The following is a 20,773-nucleotide window of genomic DNA, read 5'->3' as shown; positions in this document are numbered from 1 at the left end:
CATGGGTTGTTTGTCCTACTTCACCATCATGGGCACTCATCCTGTCTTACTGCTGGCTACAAAAGCACTGAGAACAAGTCATGAGGATCCACAACGCAGTCTACGAGGCCAGGAGAAAAGCAGTGAGGCGATTCAAGTGAGTCCACAAGAATGTGATCAAGGATTTCGATTTCAAGCATGGAGACCTAGTCTTGGTTCAGCATATGCAGATTGAGAAAGCACTCAATCGAAAAATGTGACTGCGATATATAGGACCATATATTGTGTTGTTTCACAATTGGGGAGGAGCCTACATGCTCTGCAAGTTGGATGGAGCTGTACTGGACTGACCGATCACAGCATTCAGGGCGATACCATTCACAGCAAGGAAGAAATGTTGAATGCATTGGAAGCCAGATTGAAGGAGATGCATCAGTCGGACGACCAAGGAGAAGAGGAACTGGATAAAGAACAAAAAGATGAGGAGTCAGGGATGAAGACGAAGGACTGCAAGACCAGTACGACACGACGAGTCAGAATAGACAAGTATAGGGATTCAAAGTAATAATTCAATCGTATATAGGCAAGGACTCAGCTAGGGACTCAAGAGACTTAAGGACTCGAACAAGACAACACTATTTTGTGACATCTCACTTAATATTTCATTCAGGAAAGCTTGCGCAAGATTTTCGGCACCCAGGTTTATTCAAGCAAACTAACTAGTACATTGCCCTATGTGCACAGAGGGAGAGATCACGATAGAGATACGAAGAACCATGCAGACAGCCCGCTTTGAGTCAACCCAGCACATACTCATTGTGCACCAATGACATCATTACTTGTGAGCCCTCAAGGCCTGATTCTTCTTGTGAAGCTGCTGCAACAGCTCGATCATCCACTCAAGTTGTGTACTGGTTTCGGAAGGCTCAATGGTGGCTGGCGAAGAGCTAAATGGCTCTGACTTCATGGTCGCAGCTTTGAAAGAGCCCTTTGCATGAGCCTTGCCTTTTGACGAGTGCGGCTTGAGAACCTTGGTAGATGGAACGACAATGGTGCTGACGTGGGCATGTTGCATCATGATGTTATCCGGGTCGGAGTCGTTGAAGTGAGGACACTTGAGAGGCCTATTGAATCGGCTTAGCGAAGTCGTTAGCAAGAAAGTAATGATGCTGAAAGGGACGTACCACATGGCAGCGGAGGAATCACCAACTTATGATGAGAAGGCCCAGCAGTGCCCTTCTCTTGCTTGACGGTAACAATCTCAGATGTGCCTTCAGCGTCGGACTCAGCATTGGGCTCAGGTGTGTCGGGCAAGGTATGGACCGGACCTGGAGGGAGGTCAGTTAGCCAGGAACGAAACTGAAAGAGGGGAGGCCTATGAAGGTGTGGGGCCAGGGCAATCACAGTTTCATATTCATCAATTGGTGTGTCCAGCGGGAGCTCGAGCTTCATGGCATAATCGCTGCTGGCAGTGTTTGCATCGCGCATCTGCTCATCATAGTCACCCTGGTGACTGGAAGCCTTCATAATCACCTTAGCATCTGGCATCTTGGGCAGTGGCCAGTCCTTCTGATGGTACAGCTTCTTTAGTGAAAGCCATCCATCGGCATCATCAATGTTAGGGACCGTATCACTCATCCATCACTTGCAGGCCATGTGGTCATGGTGACACTTGCAGCATTTAGGACGGAACTCACTTAATGTGCAAGTGCGAGACACCTTGTCAGAAGGAAGGCAGTAGCGACACTAGGAAGAGGAATTAGCAATGGAAAAGTGTGGGCCAGGCAAGCACTTACCAAACAAGCAATAGACAGCTTCTGCCAAGCCAGGAGATACTCTGGAGGAAGGGAGCGATCACAAAAGGTGTGCACAGGCATGCGCACATACTGGTCCTCCGAGTTCGTAGTCATTTTGGAAGCCTTGGTGGACTTGCGACTGTGACCCTTGCCCTTCTTCGAATGCACTGGTGAGAGGTTTAGAAGGTTTCTGCTCATGAACTCGACCTCATCACTATCGCTATCATCCTCATCATTGCTGGAGACCTCAATAACCTCAGAGCCTTGTGCAGAAGGTGATTCAGCAACCACAGTAGCAAGTGGAGGATCAACTTTCATAGCCACAGCATCAGAGTCAGAAGGAGGGTTGATAGCAACTGGGTTTGTTGCACAGGCCTGGAACTCAAACTTTGGGACAGGAATACCAATAGCAGCAGGAGCCATGACAGGTGCAGCTACTACAGAAGAAGAGGCCAGAGCAACAGAGAGAAAAGCATCATCAGTGCTGGTGGAAGCAGTCAGAGAGTCAGAGGCCATGACCTTCCCAGTATCAGAAGGCATGTAAGCAGAAGCCTCAGTCACCGGAGGGGGGCTCAGATCCTAGGAGAGTCGAAGGATCATGTTAGCAAAAGATAATGGATCACAGTCTGGTGCATGCACCTTGCTCGCTGAAAAGGCAGCAGCTCGCTCGGGCAAGATCAACTCCTCGCACCACAAAAGCCACGATGGCTGTACAAAGGCATCGAGATGTGCTTGGGCCTTGTGGCAAAACTGGGTGTAGCGTGTTTGTGACACCACATCCGAGAAGGTGCAAAGATCATGCTAGAAAGGAAGAGAGTTATCCAGTTGCGAGTACAACAACGTGGTCACTTACCAGGGCAGAAAGGAGCTCACGTATGAGAAACTCGAAGTCCATGGCCAGGTCGAGGGGCTCTGCCTCATGCAATGCCTTCCAAGCAGAATAAACGATACCCATGACGGCATCCTTTGGGTCCGCTGCCTATGTGTCAAGGACAGAAGTTAGCAATGCAAAAAGCCAAAGGTAGGAAGACAGGTGCACCTTGTGAGGAGAGGTGACCAGAGTTGCAGGATGCTGAGATGATGAAGGCATAGTGGGGTGATCCATCATCGAGCTGAAAGAATGAGGTAGAGGGAGAGGGGAGTTAGGTGCCATCGGACACTGAAGACAATTTTGAACTAGCCATGCTCGGACATGCAAACACATCATTAAAACCTCATGGTATCATCCTCTACCATGTGGTAGAGCCAGTTGGCTTTCTCAGGGAGCCAGTTCAAGTGACTCAGATGGAACTTCTTATGTGGGACCGAAATCAAGCCAACTCCGATTGAGGCTACCGAAACAATGGTTTCACAGCATGAAGTCAGAGATGAACACAGTCAGACTACTGTACATGAGAAAGCGAAGTACATGAAGGACAAATCGAGATGATTCTAGGCTACGTGGCTTTTCCATTCGCAGCCAGGAAGGTCTTCAAGAACTGGAGATGATCACTAATGCGGGTCGCCTCCACAACCAGTCATGCACGCTCCTGAGTATAGATCTTGATCAATAGGGCATTGGGAATGGCCAGCCCACGAACCTCACTAAGAATCCTCTTGGTCTCTGCAAGCGATTTGGCATCTGCAATCGTGAAAGGAATAAAGTCAGTATTGCAGCCTTTGTGATCAAGAAGACGAAAAGCTTACTAGAGGGAGGCTAGACAAATGAGCACTTGAGGTGCGACACTCAGCAGTGAATGCAAGCCTGCTCACTGTGGTCAGAAGGAATGATCATGCAGTCCCTGTCCACCAAGCACTTGAAGCACTGGTGGCCAGAATGTAAGCAACGAGCTGAATATGAAGAAAGCGACCAGGCGCACCTTGGTATGCGGCCATGGCTTGCCGAAGTTCAGAAATGCGATCTGCACACACTTTGGGAGAGCGTGGATGGCGATGTAGTACTCATGCAGTGTATCTGACTCAGAAGACTTGATGGTGACCATGGACGACATCGTACTCATGACAGATGCAGAACGCAACTGCACCCTCGGAGTTGCTGCAACAACTTCAGGTTCATGCTTGACCACATCCTGAAGAATTTCTGCCATAGCAAGAGACATGGCAGAAGGAGGAGGAACATGTCAGCTATCATAGTTTATCCACCAGCAGCCAATCGGAATGGTCTGCCCAGGGAATGTACGGTCGTGCCGATGCATGAAAATGTTGTTCACCGTGTATGCCATTAAAAAGTGATCACAAATATGGTTGTGACCTTCAGGGAACTTGGTAAAATTGTCACAGTCTGCAGCCTTGATGATCTCTTGCATAATCTCAGTCATCGCAGCAGGAGAACATATTGGGGCAGCGGTCCCAACAGCATTGGAATAACCTCTCAGGGAGGAAGGGACCAGTGCTGGGATCCAATCGAAGTCAGGGCTCGTGTTCAGCATGAGCCAGTCATACACTGAATTGACCTCATGCAGCAAACTCTTGGCACAGTCTGGATAGTCACAGGTCATGCGTAACTGGAAGGCCGCAGCATTGACTGGCAGAAGGCAGATCGCAACACAGAATACTCACCTCATAAGTGAAAAATGACATGGCCCAGCCCTGCCAGACCAAGGCATGAGCATCAGGAGTGGGTGATGTGAACACAAGATTATCCAGGTGCTGCAGTAGTGAATTGCAAGCACCGTCAATGGGGTAGACACTGTGAGCTCAAGCAGTGAGGCTGAAGACACCGTCGACATGGGACATAGCAGTGAAGGACTGGGGAACTGACAGCGAGGGCATGCTATCTAAAGTACACAAGCCCGATGGACAGAGGATGATCCAAATCTCAGAATGGGGGAGGTGATATGCACCGAGATATTCTGTGATCAGAAAAACACCAGAAACTGTGTCCGACTATCACACAATCGGATAGCAGGTCATTGCAATTCGAAAAGACAAACACTGAGCCAAAACAGTCCAGAGTGGGTGAAGAAGACTTTACTGACAGCCTGAGGAAACAGAACTGTGTGAAGGGGTCAGAAGGTGAAACATGAGGTGTGGAAATGATGAGCAAGCCATGAGAAAGCATAGCCGATTACGAGGTGCAGTGCGAGAAGTGGAACATGACCAATTAGGCAACTCAAAAATGAGCAAGTGTGCTAATGGAACAGAAGATAGGGTAGTGGACTGATGGGCCCTGACAGGGCCGGACTTCCAGTTCCCTGACTGTATGATATAGAGAAAGAACAGGGATGAGCTTTGCGACAGGTTTTTCAATGGATCGGAAACACAATGTATGATCAGAAACATGTTTCAGCAACTCAGCTGGCTCATTTCTGATCCACTATATAATCTACACTATACATACACGGCAGACATGATGTGATTTATCGATGTGGGAAATTATGTGTGAATGTTGACTGATTTCTTACATATGTGACAAATATTTGCAACCATGGCATTTCATGTTGAAAATGTTTCACATTGGCTGTGAATGTGCACTATTTGCCAGTTAAATGCTAAATTGGCAAAGCTTTGCCAAAAATGTAAGACATCAGCTGACATTCCCACACAATTTTCTACATTTATAAATCGCATCATGTCTGCCGTGATAGGAATAATAAGAGAGTTTTACATGGAGTTTCCCCACGCAGCAGTGCCCAGTTCCCATCTTGTCTATGCTAGGGCATCATGCCCGACTACGTCTACATCTATTGCAATCACATTCTACATCTCTGGGATTCTCGACACCGAGAGAGGCAGCACTCTCAGCAGTGGCCTCTAGCTCAACTCAGGTTTCAGCCAGATAAGTCATGTTATCATGTTTTCGTATCTCACGCCATCGCATTTTGCTCACACGCCACCAGTCACGAGTCTCAAACCAGGATTCCATCTCCATTGGATCCCGTAGCCTGGCTAGCACTCAGGAGTTCATTGTCGGTGCTCGTTCCCATTCAGAGACATCCAGGGGTTCATTATTGACGCTTGTTCCAGTCAGAAGTGCTCAGGGCTTCATCGTCGGCACTTATCCCAGCTTGGAGACAGTTAGGGGTTGCTCGTCAGTGCTTGACCAGCACTTTCCAGATATAGAAGGTTCTTGTGCCCCAGCCCAGACCTTCAGCCACCACAGTTCACGAGTACGGAAGTCACCAATCGCATTCTACACCCACACACCCCCACATTCCAGCTTTCGACTGTTTCCCAGTTGGAGGCATCCATACAGTTGAGTCCGACACTCACCGATCCAGAACCTTTGACAATCTGACTGCGTTTCAAGCATCACAGCTGAACGACTCACGGCCACCCATCACTGCGTTATCATCTGAAGTTTCCTGTAACCATAGCCCAAAGGTACTGCAGACAGACAGAGCCCCAGTTTGCATTCCACCAGTAGGGGTTTGGTTATGAGCACTGCTCACGGCCAGGACGCGGTTGAGCATATCATTTCTGGAGCCCACTGCGAGGGGTGGAGAGGATTTAAAGTTTCACAGCACCGAGTTGTCAGCCTTATGATCAGAGACCGAAGAAGAAGTTTGGTATCCCCTTGAAACAGAGTCGGGATTACCACAATAGGTGAAACATCGGATGAAGAAGTCTTCTCGTCATTCAATCAAAGACTCAGGTGACTACACGAGTTTCAGAGGGCCAGATTCGAGCGAGCAAAAGAAGGCTGACCACACTTAGCCAATTTTCGACCATCTCCGTTATTCGAAACACATTCCTCAGCTTCACAATTGACATCACCAGCTTCTAGAATCCCCAGCCCACTTAGTTTGCTTACCATGCTATCACACCATTCGTCCGAGTCTTCTACAGTAAAAGCACAGTCGGAACACATCTCTGAGGCTTCGTCGCAAGAAGTTTCACTTAGGACCCTTCTAGATGAGCTAGAAACAGCCCTCGCAGCCGAACAAGTGTCAAATTCAGTCCAGAACCCTACTCAAACACTTAATTTCCTGACCACCACAGCCACAGTCATGATGGGAACAGTAATAACCAATCAAATGCCGTTCTGTGGCGATCGATCGGCACCTACCTTTGATCCCGATCAGCCAAGAACTCTCTTTTGCTTCTTCGATGACCTAAAAATCCTATTTACGTGTTGCCAAGTAAACACTGAAGCGAAAAAGAAGCTATGGGTGAAACATTACCTCAATATAGATGTCGCTGACCTCGTTGAGTCACTTCCAGAATATACAGATCGAACGAAGACCTATGTCGATCTGCGACAAGCAATCCAAGAGCTGTATCCAGGTGCAGATACAGAGCGCAAATGGAAAATGCGAGACATGGATCTCTTAGTCAGAGAGTGAGCCCGACTGGGAATTCAGACCATCGCAGAACTAGGGAACTATCATCAAGAGTTCCTAGCTATCACCTCATTTTTCATTGGCAAGACTCGCATTTTGGAGTCAGAATGCAATCGCGCATTCGTTCAAGGATTTTCGCCTGAGCTATGGAATCAGATTTCGCAGCGCCTACAGTTGAAGCAGCCAGACCATTATTCAGATGATCTCTACTTAGTAAACGACATCTATGAGGCAGCAAAGTTCATGTTGCACGGCACTAGCACAGGGCCGACCACAGTAAAGCTGACTACAACTACTTCAACTAGCAGTGCACCAGCAATCAAGAGTGAAGATATCTCATTGCTTATTGAAAGCTTGGTCAAGTCAGTTCAGACACTCACAGCAGCTGTGACTGGAGGAGTTGTGAAGCAGAATGGGAGTCAAACTGCGACTGCGAGCAGACCACCAGTCACAAATGAAAATCTGAGTGGATTTTGCCACTATTGTGGAGAAGCCGGAGGCATAATCGGAACATGAAAGCATGTCGAGGAGGACATTAAGAGTGGCAAGTGCATGTGCAATGCAGCTGAAAAAGTTGTCCTTCCAAATGGCACCTTCATCCCTCGCACAATTCCAGGCATCACGATTCATGATCAGATTTATGAGTGGCACAGATGGAACCAGACTCCAATCATGGCATTGGTCTCAGCAGCAAATCTATTTGAGGTCTCGGAAGACAAAGCCAGCTCATTCTCGCTAGGCACAGAAGATAGGATTGAAGCTCTGAAGCAAGAGTTGTTCAATCTGAAGTGATCATGACCAGTCTTTGATGGAGTTGATATGCCACTGAGGTGACCAGCAGGAGCAGCCGCAAAGCCAGCACAGTCTGAGAAGGCACCCAAACAGCAGAAGCCTCAGGTGGAGCCAGAGAAGGCCACTGAGAGCGCACCGAGTTCTCTATGCCAGTAGTCGCAGACCCAGTTCCAGAGCATTCTTTCTAATCAGTTCGAATGCAGTATATGTTCCACCAAACACATGTAATTTTGGGCAAGCACCAAAGCCTGGAGAATGAGATGCAGCTTATCGCAATGCACCGCCAGTCTACCAGCCAGAGCTTGCGACTATAGTATTTGAGCAATCAATGAAGTCATCAGCAGTAATGTTGTCCATGGAGGAGTTGCTGTCAATATTGCCAGATGTGTGCAACAAGTATCGTGAAGCATGCACACTGAAGCGAGTAATACCTCCAAGTGCAACTGGAATGGCGATGATCTTGGAAAATGCAGAAGACAGTAGTTCTACGATTGGACAGGAGGAAGAGTTCACCTGTTGAGGGGAGCCTTTAGCAGTGATGGGTTCAGTCATTCCTGATCCATATGATGCCTATTTGAAGCATGTTCACAATGGAGAAGAGCCAGAACAGTTGACAGTCACAAAAGACTTGCATGCATTGCGATCGATAGTCACCCTCATCGACAACAAGGAGCGAGTACAGGCAATCCTAAATCCAGGATGCCAGATTGTCACAATGTCAGAAGACATCTGCCATTTGCTGGGACTCATCTATGATCTGACAATAAAGCTCAACATGCAGTCTGCGAATGGAGAAGTCGACCAGTCACTCGGACTTGTTTGCAATGTACCATTCCAAGTCGGAGATATCGTCCTCTACTTGCAAATTCATGTCATTTGCACAGCTGCATACGATATTCTTTTAGGATGACCATTTGACGTGCTCACCAAGAGCATGGTGCGCAACTTCTTCGATGGAAACCAGATGGTTACAGTCATATGTTCCAACACAGGAAGAGTTGCAACGATACCAAGAGGACCACCATGAGTCAGGGCACAGCATTTGCGATCGAAGGATCTGGGTTTTCACTAGTGGAAGATATGAGTACCGAAAGCAGTGGGATGGCATTCATCATTGATGTAAGCAGCACAAATACCCCTATCATATCAGCCTATTCCCCAGTCATATCTTCCGATCCCATTTCCATTCAGTCAAGCTATTTGCGAGCCTCAGGACAGGCCCTCGATGCAGTATCATCGTTGTACACAGTCACCTCAGATTTTTGACTGACCCCTCAAACCTCGACTTCATGACTGCTACAGATGATCATAGGTCACAATTGCGATCAAGAGTCAAGCTCGAGAGCAGGCTATGCTGCGACCAAGAAAAAGTACAAGCCAGTCATGCTCAAAACTCGACCAGTAATCGCATCGGTACTCGAGCAATTTCGAATCATTTGACAGATACATGGAGATCCTTTGCGACACCTATCTAAGCTTCCAGAGCGGCCGGGTCCATTCTTTCTGACCAGTCGCTATACGAAGGAATGCATGGAGGCTTTGGATGTGGTGCACCAGCTGGGATTCTTATGGCTGGAAGAGTGAGCTCTCATGCACGCATTCATGTATCTGCACAATTAGGTGTTTGCTTGGAGCGATTCCGAGTGAGGATGATTCAAGTCACAGTATTTTCTGCCGATTGATTTCTCAGTCATTCCACATCAGCCATGGGTTCAGCGGAACATTCTGATTTCACTGGGCATTTACAAGGAAGTCTGCACAATTATCAAGAAGAAGCTGGACACCAGAGTCTATGAGCCCTCAAACTTTTCATATTGATCATGATGGTTCTGTGTCATAAAGAAGGATGGAAAGTCTCTGCGACTCGTTCACAGTCTCAAACCACTCAACGCCATCACAATCCAGCACTCAGGAGTTACGCCGACTCTGAAGCATCTAGCAGAGCAGTTCAGCAGTCATGCCTGTGGAGCCATGCTTGATCTATATGTTGGATATGATGAGAGACTCATAGCAGAGACATCGCATGACCTCACCACATTCCAGATGCCTTTTGGCACTTTCAACTTGTCACCCTTCTGATGGGATGGACAAACTCGGTGCCGATCTTCTACGATGACGTCACGTACATTTTGCAATCGAAATTCCTGCGTTCACCATGCCGTACATTGACGATGTCCCAGTCAAAGGTCCAGTGACTAGATATCTCAATTCAAACAAAAGCTTCGAGATGATCGCAGGCAATGATGGCATTCAATGATTCGTCTGGGAACACTTCCAGAATCTTAATCACATTGTGCAGTGAATGGAGTATGCTGGAGGTATCTTCTTGGAAACGAAGTTAACGCTATGCGCCGAAGAGATCATGGTCATCAGACACAGGGGTACTCTGATTGGATGATTGCCAGATGCATTGTGAGTCTGGACAGTCAGAAATTGAGGCCCATGCAAGGACCTATCAGAAGTTCGAGCTTTTCTAGGCATGATCAGAGTTGCAAGGATCTTTATCAGGGACTTCACAAAGTGAGCGCACTCACTTGTGCAGCTTACTCGGAAAGGAGTTCCATTTGAATTCAGCAAGGTGCAGCTCAAAGCGATGGAAGACCTAAAGCAGGCATTATTGGAGTCACCAGCTTTGTGAATGATCAATTATGACTCATCAGCACCAGTTATTCTTGCAATGGACACATCTCTGATCGCAGTTGGATAACAGTTGTGCCAAGGCACAACTGACGGATCGAAAAAGCAGTTTTGCAATCAGTTTAGGTCTATCATGCTCAACGACCGCAAGAGGTTTTCGCAACTGAAGCTCGAGCTCCACGGTCTATATCGCACTTTGCGAGCACTCAAGGTCTATCTAATCAGCATTCGTAACCTGATAGTCGAAGTGGATGCCAAGTACATTAAGGACATGTTGCAGAACCCAGACATTGCCCCGAGCGCAAGCATTAATTGTTGGGTCATTGTGATCCTCATGTACCATTTCCAACTAGTCCACATCCCAGGAGTCATGCATGGTCCAGATGGATTATCACGCTGACCAAGCCAGCAAGGCAACCTGCCACCAGAGCCGATCGAGGACACCAACTTCGATGACTGGGTGGATCGCATGAACGGCTTTATGCACCAAGTACTTCCCTGAGTGCAGCTTCTGAGTAATCCACTGTTGATCGAGGATGGTCGATTTTTCAGAACGGGGGAGGAGCCAGCCACGCAATCAGTTTTTGTGCTTCTAACTCAAAATAATGATGGATCGGAAACCATGCGAGATGCTCAGGACCCGAAGGTGGTCAGCTACAAGGATGTTCCACGATCCACATGAGCCAGGCAGAATGACCATCTTATTGCTCTAATTACTGACTGGCTAGAAACGGTGTAGCGACTGGAGAACTACTCGGACAAAGAATACGATCGAATGCTCAAGTATGTGATTCACTTCTTCAAATGTGATGGACATCTCTGGAGGAAAGATGGACAAGGATTGCACAAGCTAGTCATATTACCAGAAAACTGACTGCAGGTCCTCGCTGGAGCACATGACAAACTTGGGCATTGAGGCATTTTTCTGACTCGGTCATTGATTCGCGAACGCTTTTGGTGACCGGATGTCGTGGCTGACATCGCTTGGTTTGTCACGACTTGTGTAATATGTTAAAAGCGACAGATTCATCAGATTCTCATTCCACTGACTGTTGCGATTCCAGCCCCGATATTTGCGAAAATATATATCGACACAATGCATATGCCGCCCTCAAATGGATTCAAGTACATCGTGCAGGGTCGATGTTCACTCACCCACTATCCTGCATTCTGTATGCTTCAAGCAGAAACTGCAAAGACCCTCGGTGATTGGATTTTCAAAGATATACTCTGTCGCTGGGGGGCACTATCAGAAATCGTAACTGACAACGGCGCACCATTCGTAAAAGCAGCAGCCTATCTGGAGAAGAAATACCACATCAAGCACATCCGGATAAGTGGCTACAACTCACGAGTGAATGGAATCGTTGAGCGACCACATTTCGACGTTCAGCAAGGTCTATTCAAGGCTGCTGATGGAGCAGAGCGCAAATGGAGTCAAGTCACACATTCCATTTTCTGGTCAGAAAGAGTAACAGTTAGAAGACACATGAGTTGCTTACCCTATTTCACAGTCACAGGCACCAATCCAGTCCTACCGCTTGACATTGTTGAAGCAACGTATTTGATTCCAGCCCCAGTCGAAATGGTGACAACAACTGACCTAATTGTGAGTCGAGCTGAAGTGTTGCAGAAGTGCCGTGAACAGGTCGCAAGAATCTATAACACAGTCTATGAAGCCAGAAGAAAAGCAGTCAGATGATTTGAGCGAGTCCACAAGAATGCAATCAAGGATTTTGACTTCAAGCGCAGAGACCTAGTCTTGGTTTGGCATATGCAGATCAAGAAGGCACTCAATTGGAAAATGACACCGCACTATATTGAACCATATATTGTGCTGTTTCGCAATCGGGGAGGAGCATACATGCTCTGCAAGTTGGATGGAGCAGTATTGGACTGACCAATTGCTGCATTCAGGGTGGTGCCCTTTATGGCAAAGAAGAAGATCACAATCACAGAAGAAATGTTGGACGCATCGAAAACCAGATTGATGAAGATACATCAGGCGGATGACCAAGGAGAAGAGGAACTGGATGAAGAACAAGAAGATGAGGAGTCAGGGAAAGAAGACGAAGGATCGCAGGACCAGTACAATGCAAACGAGTCAGAATAGACAAGTATAGGGATTCGAACTAATCATTCAATTGTATATAGGCAAGGACTCAGCTAGAGACTCAAGAATTCGAACAAGACTATCATATTCGGTGGCAAATTTCTTAATATTTTGGTCAGGCAAGATCGCACAAGGCTTTTTGGCACACATTTTATTCAAAACGACTAACTAATACACTTGCTCCATGCGCACGTAGGGAGAGATCACGAAAGAGATGTGAAGAAATATGTGGATGGCCCACTTTGCATCACCCCAGCCCAAGCCTAGCACACCAATGAAGTCACGACTTGTGAGCCCTCAAGGCATGGTTCTCCTTGAGGAGCTGTTGCGAAAGCTTGATCATCCACTCAAGTTGCGTACTAGCTTCAGAGGGCTCGATGACAGCTGTCGAAGCATGAATCGGCTCTGACTTCACGGTCATAGCCTTGGAGGAGCCCTTTCGACGAGTGCAGCTTGAGGACCTTGGTCAGCAGAACGATGATGGTGCCGGTGTGGCATGCTGCATCACGATGTCATCAGGATTGAAGTCGTCAAAGCGAGGACACTTGGGAGGCCTGTCGAAATGATCTAAAGAAACCATTAGCAAAGAAGTAACGATGCGGAAAGGAACATACCATGCAGTGGTGGAGGAATCACCAGCTTATGACGAGAAGGCCCAGTGGTGCCCTTCTCTTGCTTGACGGTCACAATCTCAGGTGCACCTTCAGTGTCGGACTCAACATCAGGCTTGGGCATGTCAGGTAAGGTATGGGCTGGACCTGGAGGGAGGTCAGTTAGCCAGAAACATAACGAGAAAGGAGGGAGGCCTATGAAGGCATGGGGCCGGAGCAATCACAGTCTCATATTCATCAATCAGTGTGTCCAGCAGAAGCTCGAGCTCTGTGGTGTAATCGCTGCTGGCAGTGTTCACATCATGCATCTGCTCGTTGTAGTCACCCTGGTGACTAGAAGCCTTCACAATCACTGAAGCATCCGGCATCTTGGGCAGTGGCCAATCCTTCTGATGGTACAGCTTCTTTAGTGAAAGCCATCTGTCGGCATTATCAATGTCAGGGACCATATCACGCATCCACCACTTGCAGGCCTTGTGGTCATGGTGACATTTGCAGCATTTAGGATGGAACTTGCTTAGCATGCAAGTAAGAGACACCTTCTCAGAAAGAAGGCAATAGCGACACTGGAAAAAGGAGTTAGCAATGGAAAAGGGTGGGCCAGGCAAGCACTTACCAAATAAGCAATAGACTGCTTCTGCCAAGCCAGAAGATACTCTGCAGGAAGGGAGCGATCATGAAAGGAGCACACAGGCATGTGCACATACTGGTCCTCTGAGGTCGTAGTTATTTTGGAAGCTTTGATGGACTTGTGACCACGACCCTTGCCCTTCTTCAGATGCACGGGAGACAAGTTGGGGATCGTGCCACCCATGAACTTGACCTCGTCACTATCGCTATTGTTCTAATCATTGCTGGAGAGCTCGATGGTCTCAGAGCCTTTCACAGAGGGAGGTTTATTGAACATGGAAGCGAGTGGAGGATCAACCTCCATGGCTGCAAGATCTGAGTTGAAAGGAGGGTCAATAGCGACCAGGTTGGCCGCACGAGCCTGAAACTCAAATGTAGGGACAGGATCACCAAGAGCAGCAGAAGCTGTGACAGGCATGGCTACCACAAAAAAAGAGGCCAGAGCAACTGAGAGGAGAGTATCGTCAGTGCCGGTGGAAGTGGTCAGAGAGTTGGAGGCCGTGACCTCCTCAGTATTGGAAGGAGTATGTGCGAAAGCCTCAGTCACTGAAGGGGGGCTCAGCTCCTAGAGAGAGTTGAAGGATCATGTTAGTAGAGGACAAGAGATCACAGTCCAGCACATGCACCTTGTTTGCCGAGAAGGCAGCAGCCCACTCAGGTGAGATCAACTCTGTGCATCATGATAGCCATGATGGTTGAATGAAGGAGTCGAGATGTGCCTGGGCTTTTTGGCAAAACTGGGTATAGCACGTTTGTGACACTGAGTCCAAGAAGGCATGAAGATCATGCTAGAGGAGGGAGCAAGTTAGCCAGCTGCGAGTACGATGGAGCATTCACTTACCAGGGCAGAAAGGACCTCATGTATCAGGAATTCGAAATCCACAGCTGGATTGAGAGGCTCTGCCTCACACAATGCCTCCCAAGCGAAGTAAATGACACCCATGACAGCATCTTTTGAGTCTGCTGTCTAGGTGTCAAGGAAAGGCATTAGCACTGCGAGAAGCCAAAAGGTTTGAAAGACAGGTGTACCTTGCATGAAGAAGTGACTGGAGTTGCAGGACATTGAGAGGACAACAGAGTAGCAGGGTCACCCATCGAGGAGCTAAGAGATTGAGGTAGAGGGAGAGGCTAGTTGGGTGCCATTGCAGAAAAGTTTGGACTGGCCAAGCTCGGACACGTGAACGCGTCATTAAAACCTCACGATATCATCCTCTACCACGTGGTAGAGCCAGTCGGCTTTCTGAGGAAGCCAGTTAGAGTGACTCGGATGGGACTTCTATTGCGGAACCGAAATGCGAGCCAACCCCGATCAAAGCCACACAAAATAATAGATTCATGGCACAGCACCAGAGATGAACACAGTCGGACTATTGTACATGAGAAAATGGAGTACACAAAAGACAAATCGAGGCAGTTCTAGACTACGTGGCTTTCCTATTCGCAGTCAGGAAGGTTTTCAAGAACTGAAGATGCTCGCTAATGCGAGTCACCTCCACTACCAGTCGCGTATGCTCCTGTGTATAGATCTTGACTAGCAGAGTGCTGGGAACAGCCAGTCCACGAATCTCGCTAAGAATCTGCTCGGTATCGACAAGTGATTTGGTGCCTGCAATCACAAAAGGAGTGGAGTCAGGACGGCAGCATTTCTGATCAAGAAAAAGAAGGCGTACTGGAGGGAGGTGCGACACTCAGCAGTGAATGCAAGCCTGTCCACCATGCTCGGAAGGCATAATAATGCAGTCGCCATCCATCAAGCACTTAGAGCACTGGTGGCAGAAACATAAGCGATGCACAGGAGGTGAAAAGCGAATGAACGTACCTTGATATGCGGCCACGGCTTTCCGAAACTCAAGAATGTGATTTGCACATGCTTTGAGAGAGTGTGGATGGCAGCGTAGTACTCACACAGCATATCTGACTCAGAGGACTTGGTGGTGACCACGGACACCGAATGTCACTGAACTCGCAGAGTCACTGCAGCAACTTCAGATTCATGCTTGACCACATCCTGAAGAATCTCCGCCATAGTACAAGACACAGTGGAAGAAGAAGGAACATGTCAGCTATCATAATCTATCCACCAGCAGCCAATTAGGATGGTCTGCCCAAGGAATGTACGGTCGTGCCATTCCACGAAAACATCATTTGTCGTGTATGCCATTAGAAAGTGATCGCAAGTAAGGTCATGACCTTCAGGGAGCTTGTCAAAATCACCATGGTCTGCAGCCTTAATGATCTTCTGCATGATCGCAGTCATCGCAGCAGGAGAACGAATCAGGTCAGTGGTGCCGACAGCCTCAGGATAACCTCTCAGGGTGGAGGGGACCACTGCTGGGATCCAATCAAAGTCAGGGCTCGCATTCAGCATGAGCCAGTCATACACTGAATTGACCTCATGCAGCAAACTCTTGGCACAGTCTGGATAGTCACGGGTCATGCATAACTGGAAGGCCGCAGCATTGACTGGCAGAAGGCAGATCGCAACACAGAATACTCACCTCATAAGTGAAAAATGACATGGCCCAGCCCTGCCAGACCAAGGCATGAGCATCAGGAGTGGGTGATGTGAACACAAGATTATACAGGTGCTGCAGTAGTGAAATGCAAGCACTGTCAATGGGGTAGACACTGCGAGTGTGAGCGGCGAGGCTGAAGACACCGTCGACGTGGACATAGCGGTGAAGGACTGGAAAACTGACAGTGAGGTTGTGCTATCTAAAGTATGCAAGCCCAATGGACTGAGGACAGTCCAGATCTCAGAATGGGGGAGGTGGTACATACCGAGATAGGTGATACATACCGAGATATTCTGCGATCGGAAAATGCCAGAAACTGTGTCTGACTATCGCACAATCAGATAGCGAGTCACCACGATCCAAAAAGACAAACACCGAGCCAAAACAGTCCAGAGTGGGCAAAGAAGACTTTACTGACAGCCTGGGAACATGGAACTGCATAAAGGGGTCAGAAGGTGAACATGAGGCATGAAAATGACGAGCGAGCCACGAGGAAGCATAGCTGATTACAAGGTACAGCACGAGAGTGAAACACGACCAGTTAGGCAACTTGGAAATGAACAAGTGCACTAACTGAACAGAAGATAGGGTAGTGGACCAATGGACCCTGACAGGGCCGGACTTCCAGTTCCCTGATTGTATGATATAGAGAGGGGCAGGGACGAGCTTTGTGACAGGTTTCAATGGATCGAAAATGCGTTTTAGCGACTCAGCTGGCTCATTTCTGATCCACTATATAATCTACACTGTACATAGGAATAATAAGAGAGTTTTACATGGAGTTTCCCCATGCAGCAGTGATCAGTTCTCATCTTGTCTATGCTAGGACGTTATGCCCGACTATGTCTACGTCTATTGCGATCACGTTCTACATCTCTGGGATTCTCGACACCAAGAGAGGCAGCACTCTCAGCAGTGGCCTCTAGCTCCACTCGGGTTTCAGCCACATAAGTCATGTTATCGTGTTCTCGTATCTCATGCCATTGCATTTTGCTCACACGCCACCAGTCATGAGTCTCAAACCAGGATTCCGTAGCCTCGCTAGTGCTCAGGAGTTCATCGTCAGTGCTCATTCCCATTTGGAGACACCCAGTGGTTCATTGGCGACACTCGTTCCAGTCAGAAGTGCTCAGGGCTTCGTCGTCGGCACTTATCCCAGCTCGAAGACAGTTAGGGGTTGCTCATTGGCGCTTGACCCAGTTTGGAGGCAGTTAGGGATTGCTCGTTGGTGCTTGACCAGCACTTTTCAGATATAGAAGGTCCTCGTGCCCCAGCCCAGACCTTCAGCCACCACCGTTCATGAGTATGGAAGTCGCCAATCGCATTCTACATCCACACACCCCCACATTCCAGCTTTTGACTGTTTCCCAGTCAGAGGCATTCATACAGTCAAGTCTGACACTCACCGATCCAGAACCTTTGACAATCTGACTCCGTTTCAAGCATCACAGCTGAATGACTCATGGCTGCTCATCACTGCATTATCATCTGAACTTTTCTGCGACCGTAGCCCAAAGGGACTGCAGACGGACAGAGCCCCAGTTCACCTTCCACCAGTAGGGGTTTGGTTAGGAGTGCTGCTCATGGCCAGGACACGGTTGAGCATATCAGCTGGAGCAGAGGCTGATGCCGGTGCTGGGACAGGTGCATCACCGGGAACAAGTGGAACTCCACCATTGTGTGATGTTGGATCAGGATTGGGTACAGGTGGTGAAATAGGGGTAGGATGAGCAGCTGCGGTGGAGACAGTAGGCTCCTGACCATAGATGTCAGTGGGTTCACAGGTGCAGTGACCCTTTACCTCCTCAAAGACCACATCGTGTGACCTAATGATCCCTCTCCTTAGACCAGCAGTGGGATCCCACAAGCAAAAGTTTGCATTGTCAGTATAACCCACAAGGATACAGCGATGTGACTTAGGATCGAGCTTGGTCCAGGTGTCATCGGTAAGTCTGGCTCATGCTACTGAACCAAATGCATGCAGGTGCACTACGTTGGGCGCACATCCATGACAATGTTCATATGAAGTGCAGCCTTTCTGCCTTGCGGACGGAGTAAGCGACTTCAAGTAGACAGCGATATGGAAAGCCTTCACCCACAAATGGTTCAGGATGCCTGCATTATACAGCATAGCATGAGCATGGTCAGTGAGGGTGCGATGGCTGTGCTCACTTACACCATTCTCCTGAGGTGTATAGGGCACAGTCAGTTCCACAACAATTCCGTTGTCCTGGGAGTAAGCTGCCCATGCTCCATTATTGAACTCAGTGTCATTGTCAAAGTGGACATGGTGCAGCTTGCAACCTGTCTGTCACTCAGCCATGTGATGGAAAGCCTGAAAATGGTGTAATGTTTCATCCATTGACTTGGTGGTGAGTGGGTATACCATGGTATAGGACGATACGCCATCATCGATTGTCAAAAGGTATCGAGCACCACCTAGCAAAGCAATGGGAAATGGTCCCATCAAATCCACATAGACTCATTCAAGGAGCTCCATCTTGACTTCAGATGCACAAAATGGTGCATGGGTTTGCTTGCCCTTAAGACAATTCTCACACTTCCCAGCAGGACGGTTGCCCTTCATGATCATACCTGACACCACATTGGACCGTGCCATCGTCTGTACAGTCTATTCACTAATATGACCCAGTCTGTGATGCCAAGTTGTGATGTCAGCCACAGAACTGTGGTCATCAACTGCTAGTGCATGATGATCATAAGTGAGGTACATGCGAGAGAGATTTGGCAAGGTAGTGAAGTTGACCTTAGTGAACTCCACCTCATACAGGTCACCCAATGTCAAGATGCAGGTGAACATTGTCTTCCCTGCTTTGCCCATCACGTTCATCATCCCCGCTGCACCAGAGAATGAATATTCAGCATGGTCGAGGCATGGCATCGATATCAGATTTGCCATGAGATCGGGAGTATGGATGGTGTTCTGAAATATAATGATGGATGTACATCCATCTATCATCATCTTGATGGCAACATTGCCTACTCCTACGATGCTAAAGAACCTTTCTTGGCTGCATTTCCCAGCATCAGAGTGAGCGGCATATAGTTGATGAAACTTGCACGATCCACAAAGCAGTGGTGAGTAGCACCAGTGTCAGCATAGGCCCTCAGGGTTCCATGGCTGATGGGCTCGACATGTGGTAGATTGACGAGGTGGGCACTGGCCAGGAATATATGATAATCATATTCTGATACATGCCCATCACTCGTGTTTGTGGAACGTGCGGTTGCTGTCATAAGGTGAACTTGTGGTAGAATCTGAGGACTAGATGCAGTAGCCCCAGATTTCACTGCTGTCGATGTCACTGCAGCCTGTTTGGCTGTCAACGCTTTCACCGCAGGTGAGCCCTTCTTAGGGATAGGCTTTGTCCACCCTGCTGGCTGCTGACCCTCTCATCCTCCCCCTTCACAGAAACAATTGGCTTGCAGATGGCCCTTTGCACCACACGGGCACCACTCACATATCTGTATGGGTTTTGCACATGTCATGAACATACTGGTGGTTTGTGATGCAACTTGGTCTGTTTTCATCGGGTTAAGCGGGTTACCGGCCTGTATGCGGTCATTCTCGAAGACAGCAAGAATCAACTCCATGACAACATCCAGATCGGTTTGCAAGAGGAGCGATGGAAGGTTTGACATTGAGTTGCATATGATAATTGTGAATCTAGCAGCATCAAACGTAGATCCCAGGTCATGTGTGGCACGCCAACGGCAGTGAAGTTCTATGAAATGATCCTGGAGGTCGGTCCCTTCAGTCCACATGCACACTTTGAGGTAATCCTCAGCATTTATGATTGTCAATGCCATTTTGCGCTCCCGCTTCTGCACTAAGGCAGTCTATACTTCGTGAGCTGTTTTCCCCTCATCCTTCACTCTGGTCCGATGAAGTCGATGATGTTCAAGGTGGTAATAGCCTTCGCAAACTCATCATGCTTGTCCCACAACTGCTGCTCTGCCCTGGCAAGTGCGACGTTGCCTGGGTCTGCACCTGGTGGAGCTGGAGGTGGTCACGTAAGCGTTCCAGTGAGATGCGCATATAGGCTACAAATACGAGTGATGGTGATGATCTTTCCCTTCCAGTCGAACCAATTGGCTTTGCCATGCTGTTGACTCTTTGGAAGGATGGGCATTTTCACGTCGGTTGTGGCCGCCATGATGGAATGCTAATACGACAAATATTGATGCTGTCACGGCATGCCGATGACAAAGATAGACAACCAAAATAAGGAGTCCCCTTGAGGGTCTCTTGGCTGAGAGCCTACAGCGACGAGCTGTGGTGATACGATGTGCCCACTGATGAGGCCGAGTCACTAGTCGCAAAGTAAGACTTACTGGTGAGGTGAGGGGTGCTATCACAAATGAGGATGATACTAGATATATAGCACACTGAGAG

The 20,773-nt window shown here is 48.2% G+C and overlaps 5 protein-coding genes across 5 annotated transcripts; all 5 read right to left on the bottom strand.

Annotated features, from left to right (window-relative positions):
- Window positions 1-814: 814 nt before the first annotated feature.
- Window positions 815-2,865, bottom strand: LAESUDRAFT_765143 (uncharacterized protein; the record flags this gene model as incomplete). The annotated part of the gene is made up of 6 exons (XM_040913585.1): window positions 815-1,103; window positions 1,190-1,563; window positions 1,776-2,354; window positions 2,415-2,576; window positions 2,629-2,754; window positions 2,815-2,865. 6 exons carry the CDS (start codon window positions 2,863-2,865, stop codon window positions 815-817), a joined length of 1,581 nt encoding a protein of 526 aa, XP_040757612.1.
- Window positions 2,866-3,292: 427 nt separating this feature from the next.
- LAESUDRAFT_765142 (uncharacterized protein) lies at window positions 3,293-3,874 on the bottom strand (the record flags this gene model as incomplete). Its single annotated transcript, XM_040913584.1, has 3 exons — window positions 3,293-3,396; window positions 3,462-3,471; window positions 3,635-3,874. The coding sequence occupies 3 exons, from the start codon at window positions 3,872-3,874 to the stop codon at window positions 3,293-3,295; spliced, it is 354 nt and encodes a 117-aa protein (XP_040757611.1).
- Window positions 3,875-12,879: 9,005 nt separating this feature from the next.
- LAESUDRAFT_765141 (uncharacterized protein) lies at window positions 12,880-13,334 on the bottom strand (the record flags this gene model as incomplete). Its single annotated transcript, XM_040913583.1, has 3 exons — window positions 12,880-13,035; window positions 13,108-13,166; window positions 13,214-13,334. 3 exons carry the CDS (start codon window positions 13,332-13,334, stop codon window positions 12,880-12,882), a joined length of 336 nt encoding a protein of 111 aa, XP_040757610.1.
- A 720-nt stretch (window positions 13,335-14,054) lies between these two features.
- On the bottom strand, window positions 14,055-14,935 carry LAESUDRAFT_765140 (uncharacterized protein; the record flags this gene model as incomplete). Its single annotated transcript, XM_040913582.1, has 3 exons — window positions 14,055-14,405; window positions 14,682-14,807; window positions 14,870-14,935. 3 exons carry the CDS (start codon window positions 14,933-14,935, stop codon window positions 14,055-14,057), a joined length of 543 nt encoding a protein of 180 aa, XP_040757609.1.
- Window positions 14,936-20,249: 5,314 nt separating this feature from the next.
- LAESUDRAFT_765139 (uncharacterized protein) lies at window positions 20,250-20,534 on the bottom strand (the record flags this gene model as incomplete). The annotated part of the gene is made up of 2 exons (XM_040913581.1): window positions 20,250-20,377; window positions 20,432-20,534. 2 exons carry the CDS (start codon window positions 20,532-20,534, stop codon window positions 20,250-20,252), a joined length of 231 nt encoding a protein of 76 aa, XP_040757608.1.
- Window positions 20,535-20,773: the final 239 nt, after the last annotated feature.

This window comes from Laetiporus sulphureus (assembly GCF_001632365.1).
Source record: "Laetiporus sulphureus 93-53 unplaced genomic scaffold LAESUscaffold_105, whole genome shotgun sequence".
Lineage (NCBI taxonomy): Eukaryota > Fungi > Basidiomycota > Agaricomycetes > Polyporales > Laetiporaceae > Laetiporus > Laetiporus sulphureus.
This window is presented reverse-complemented; position numbering and strand designations above follow the sequence as displayed.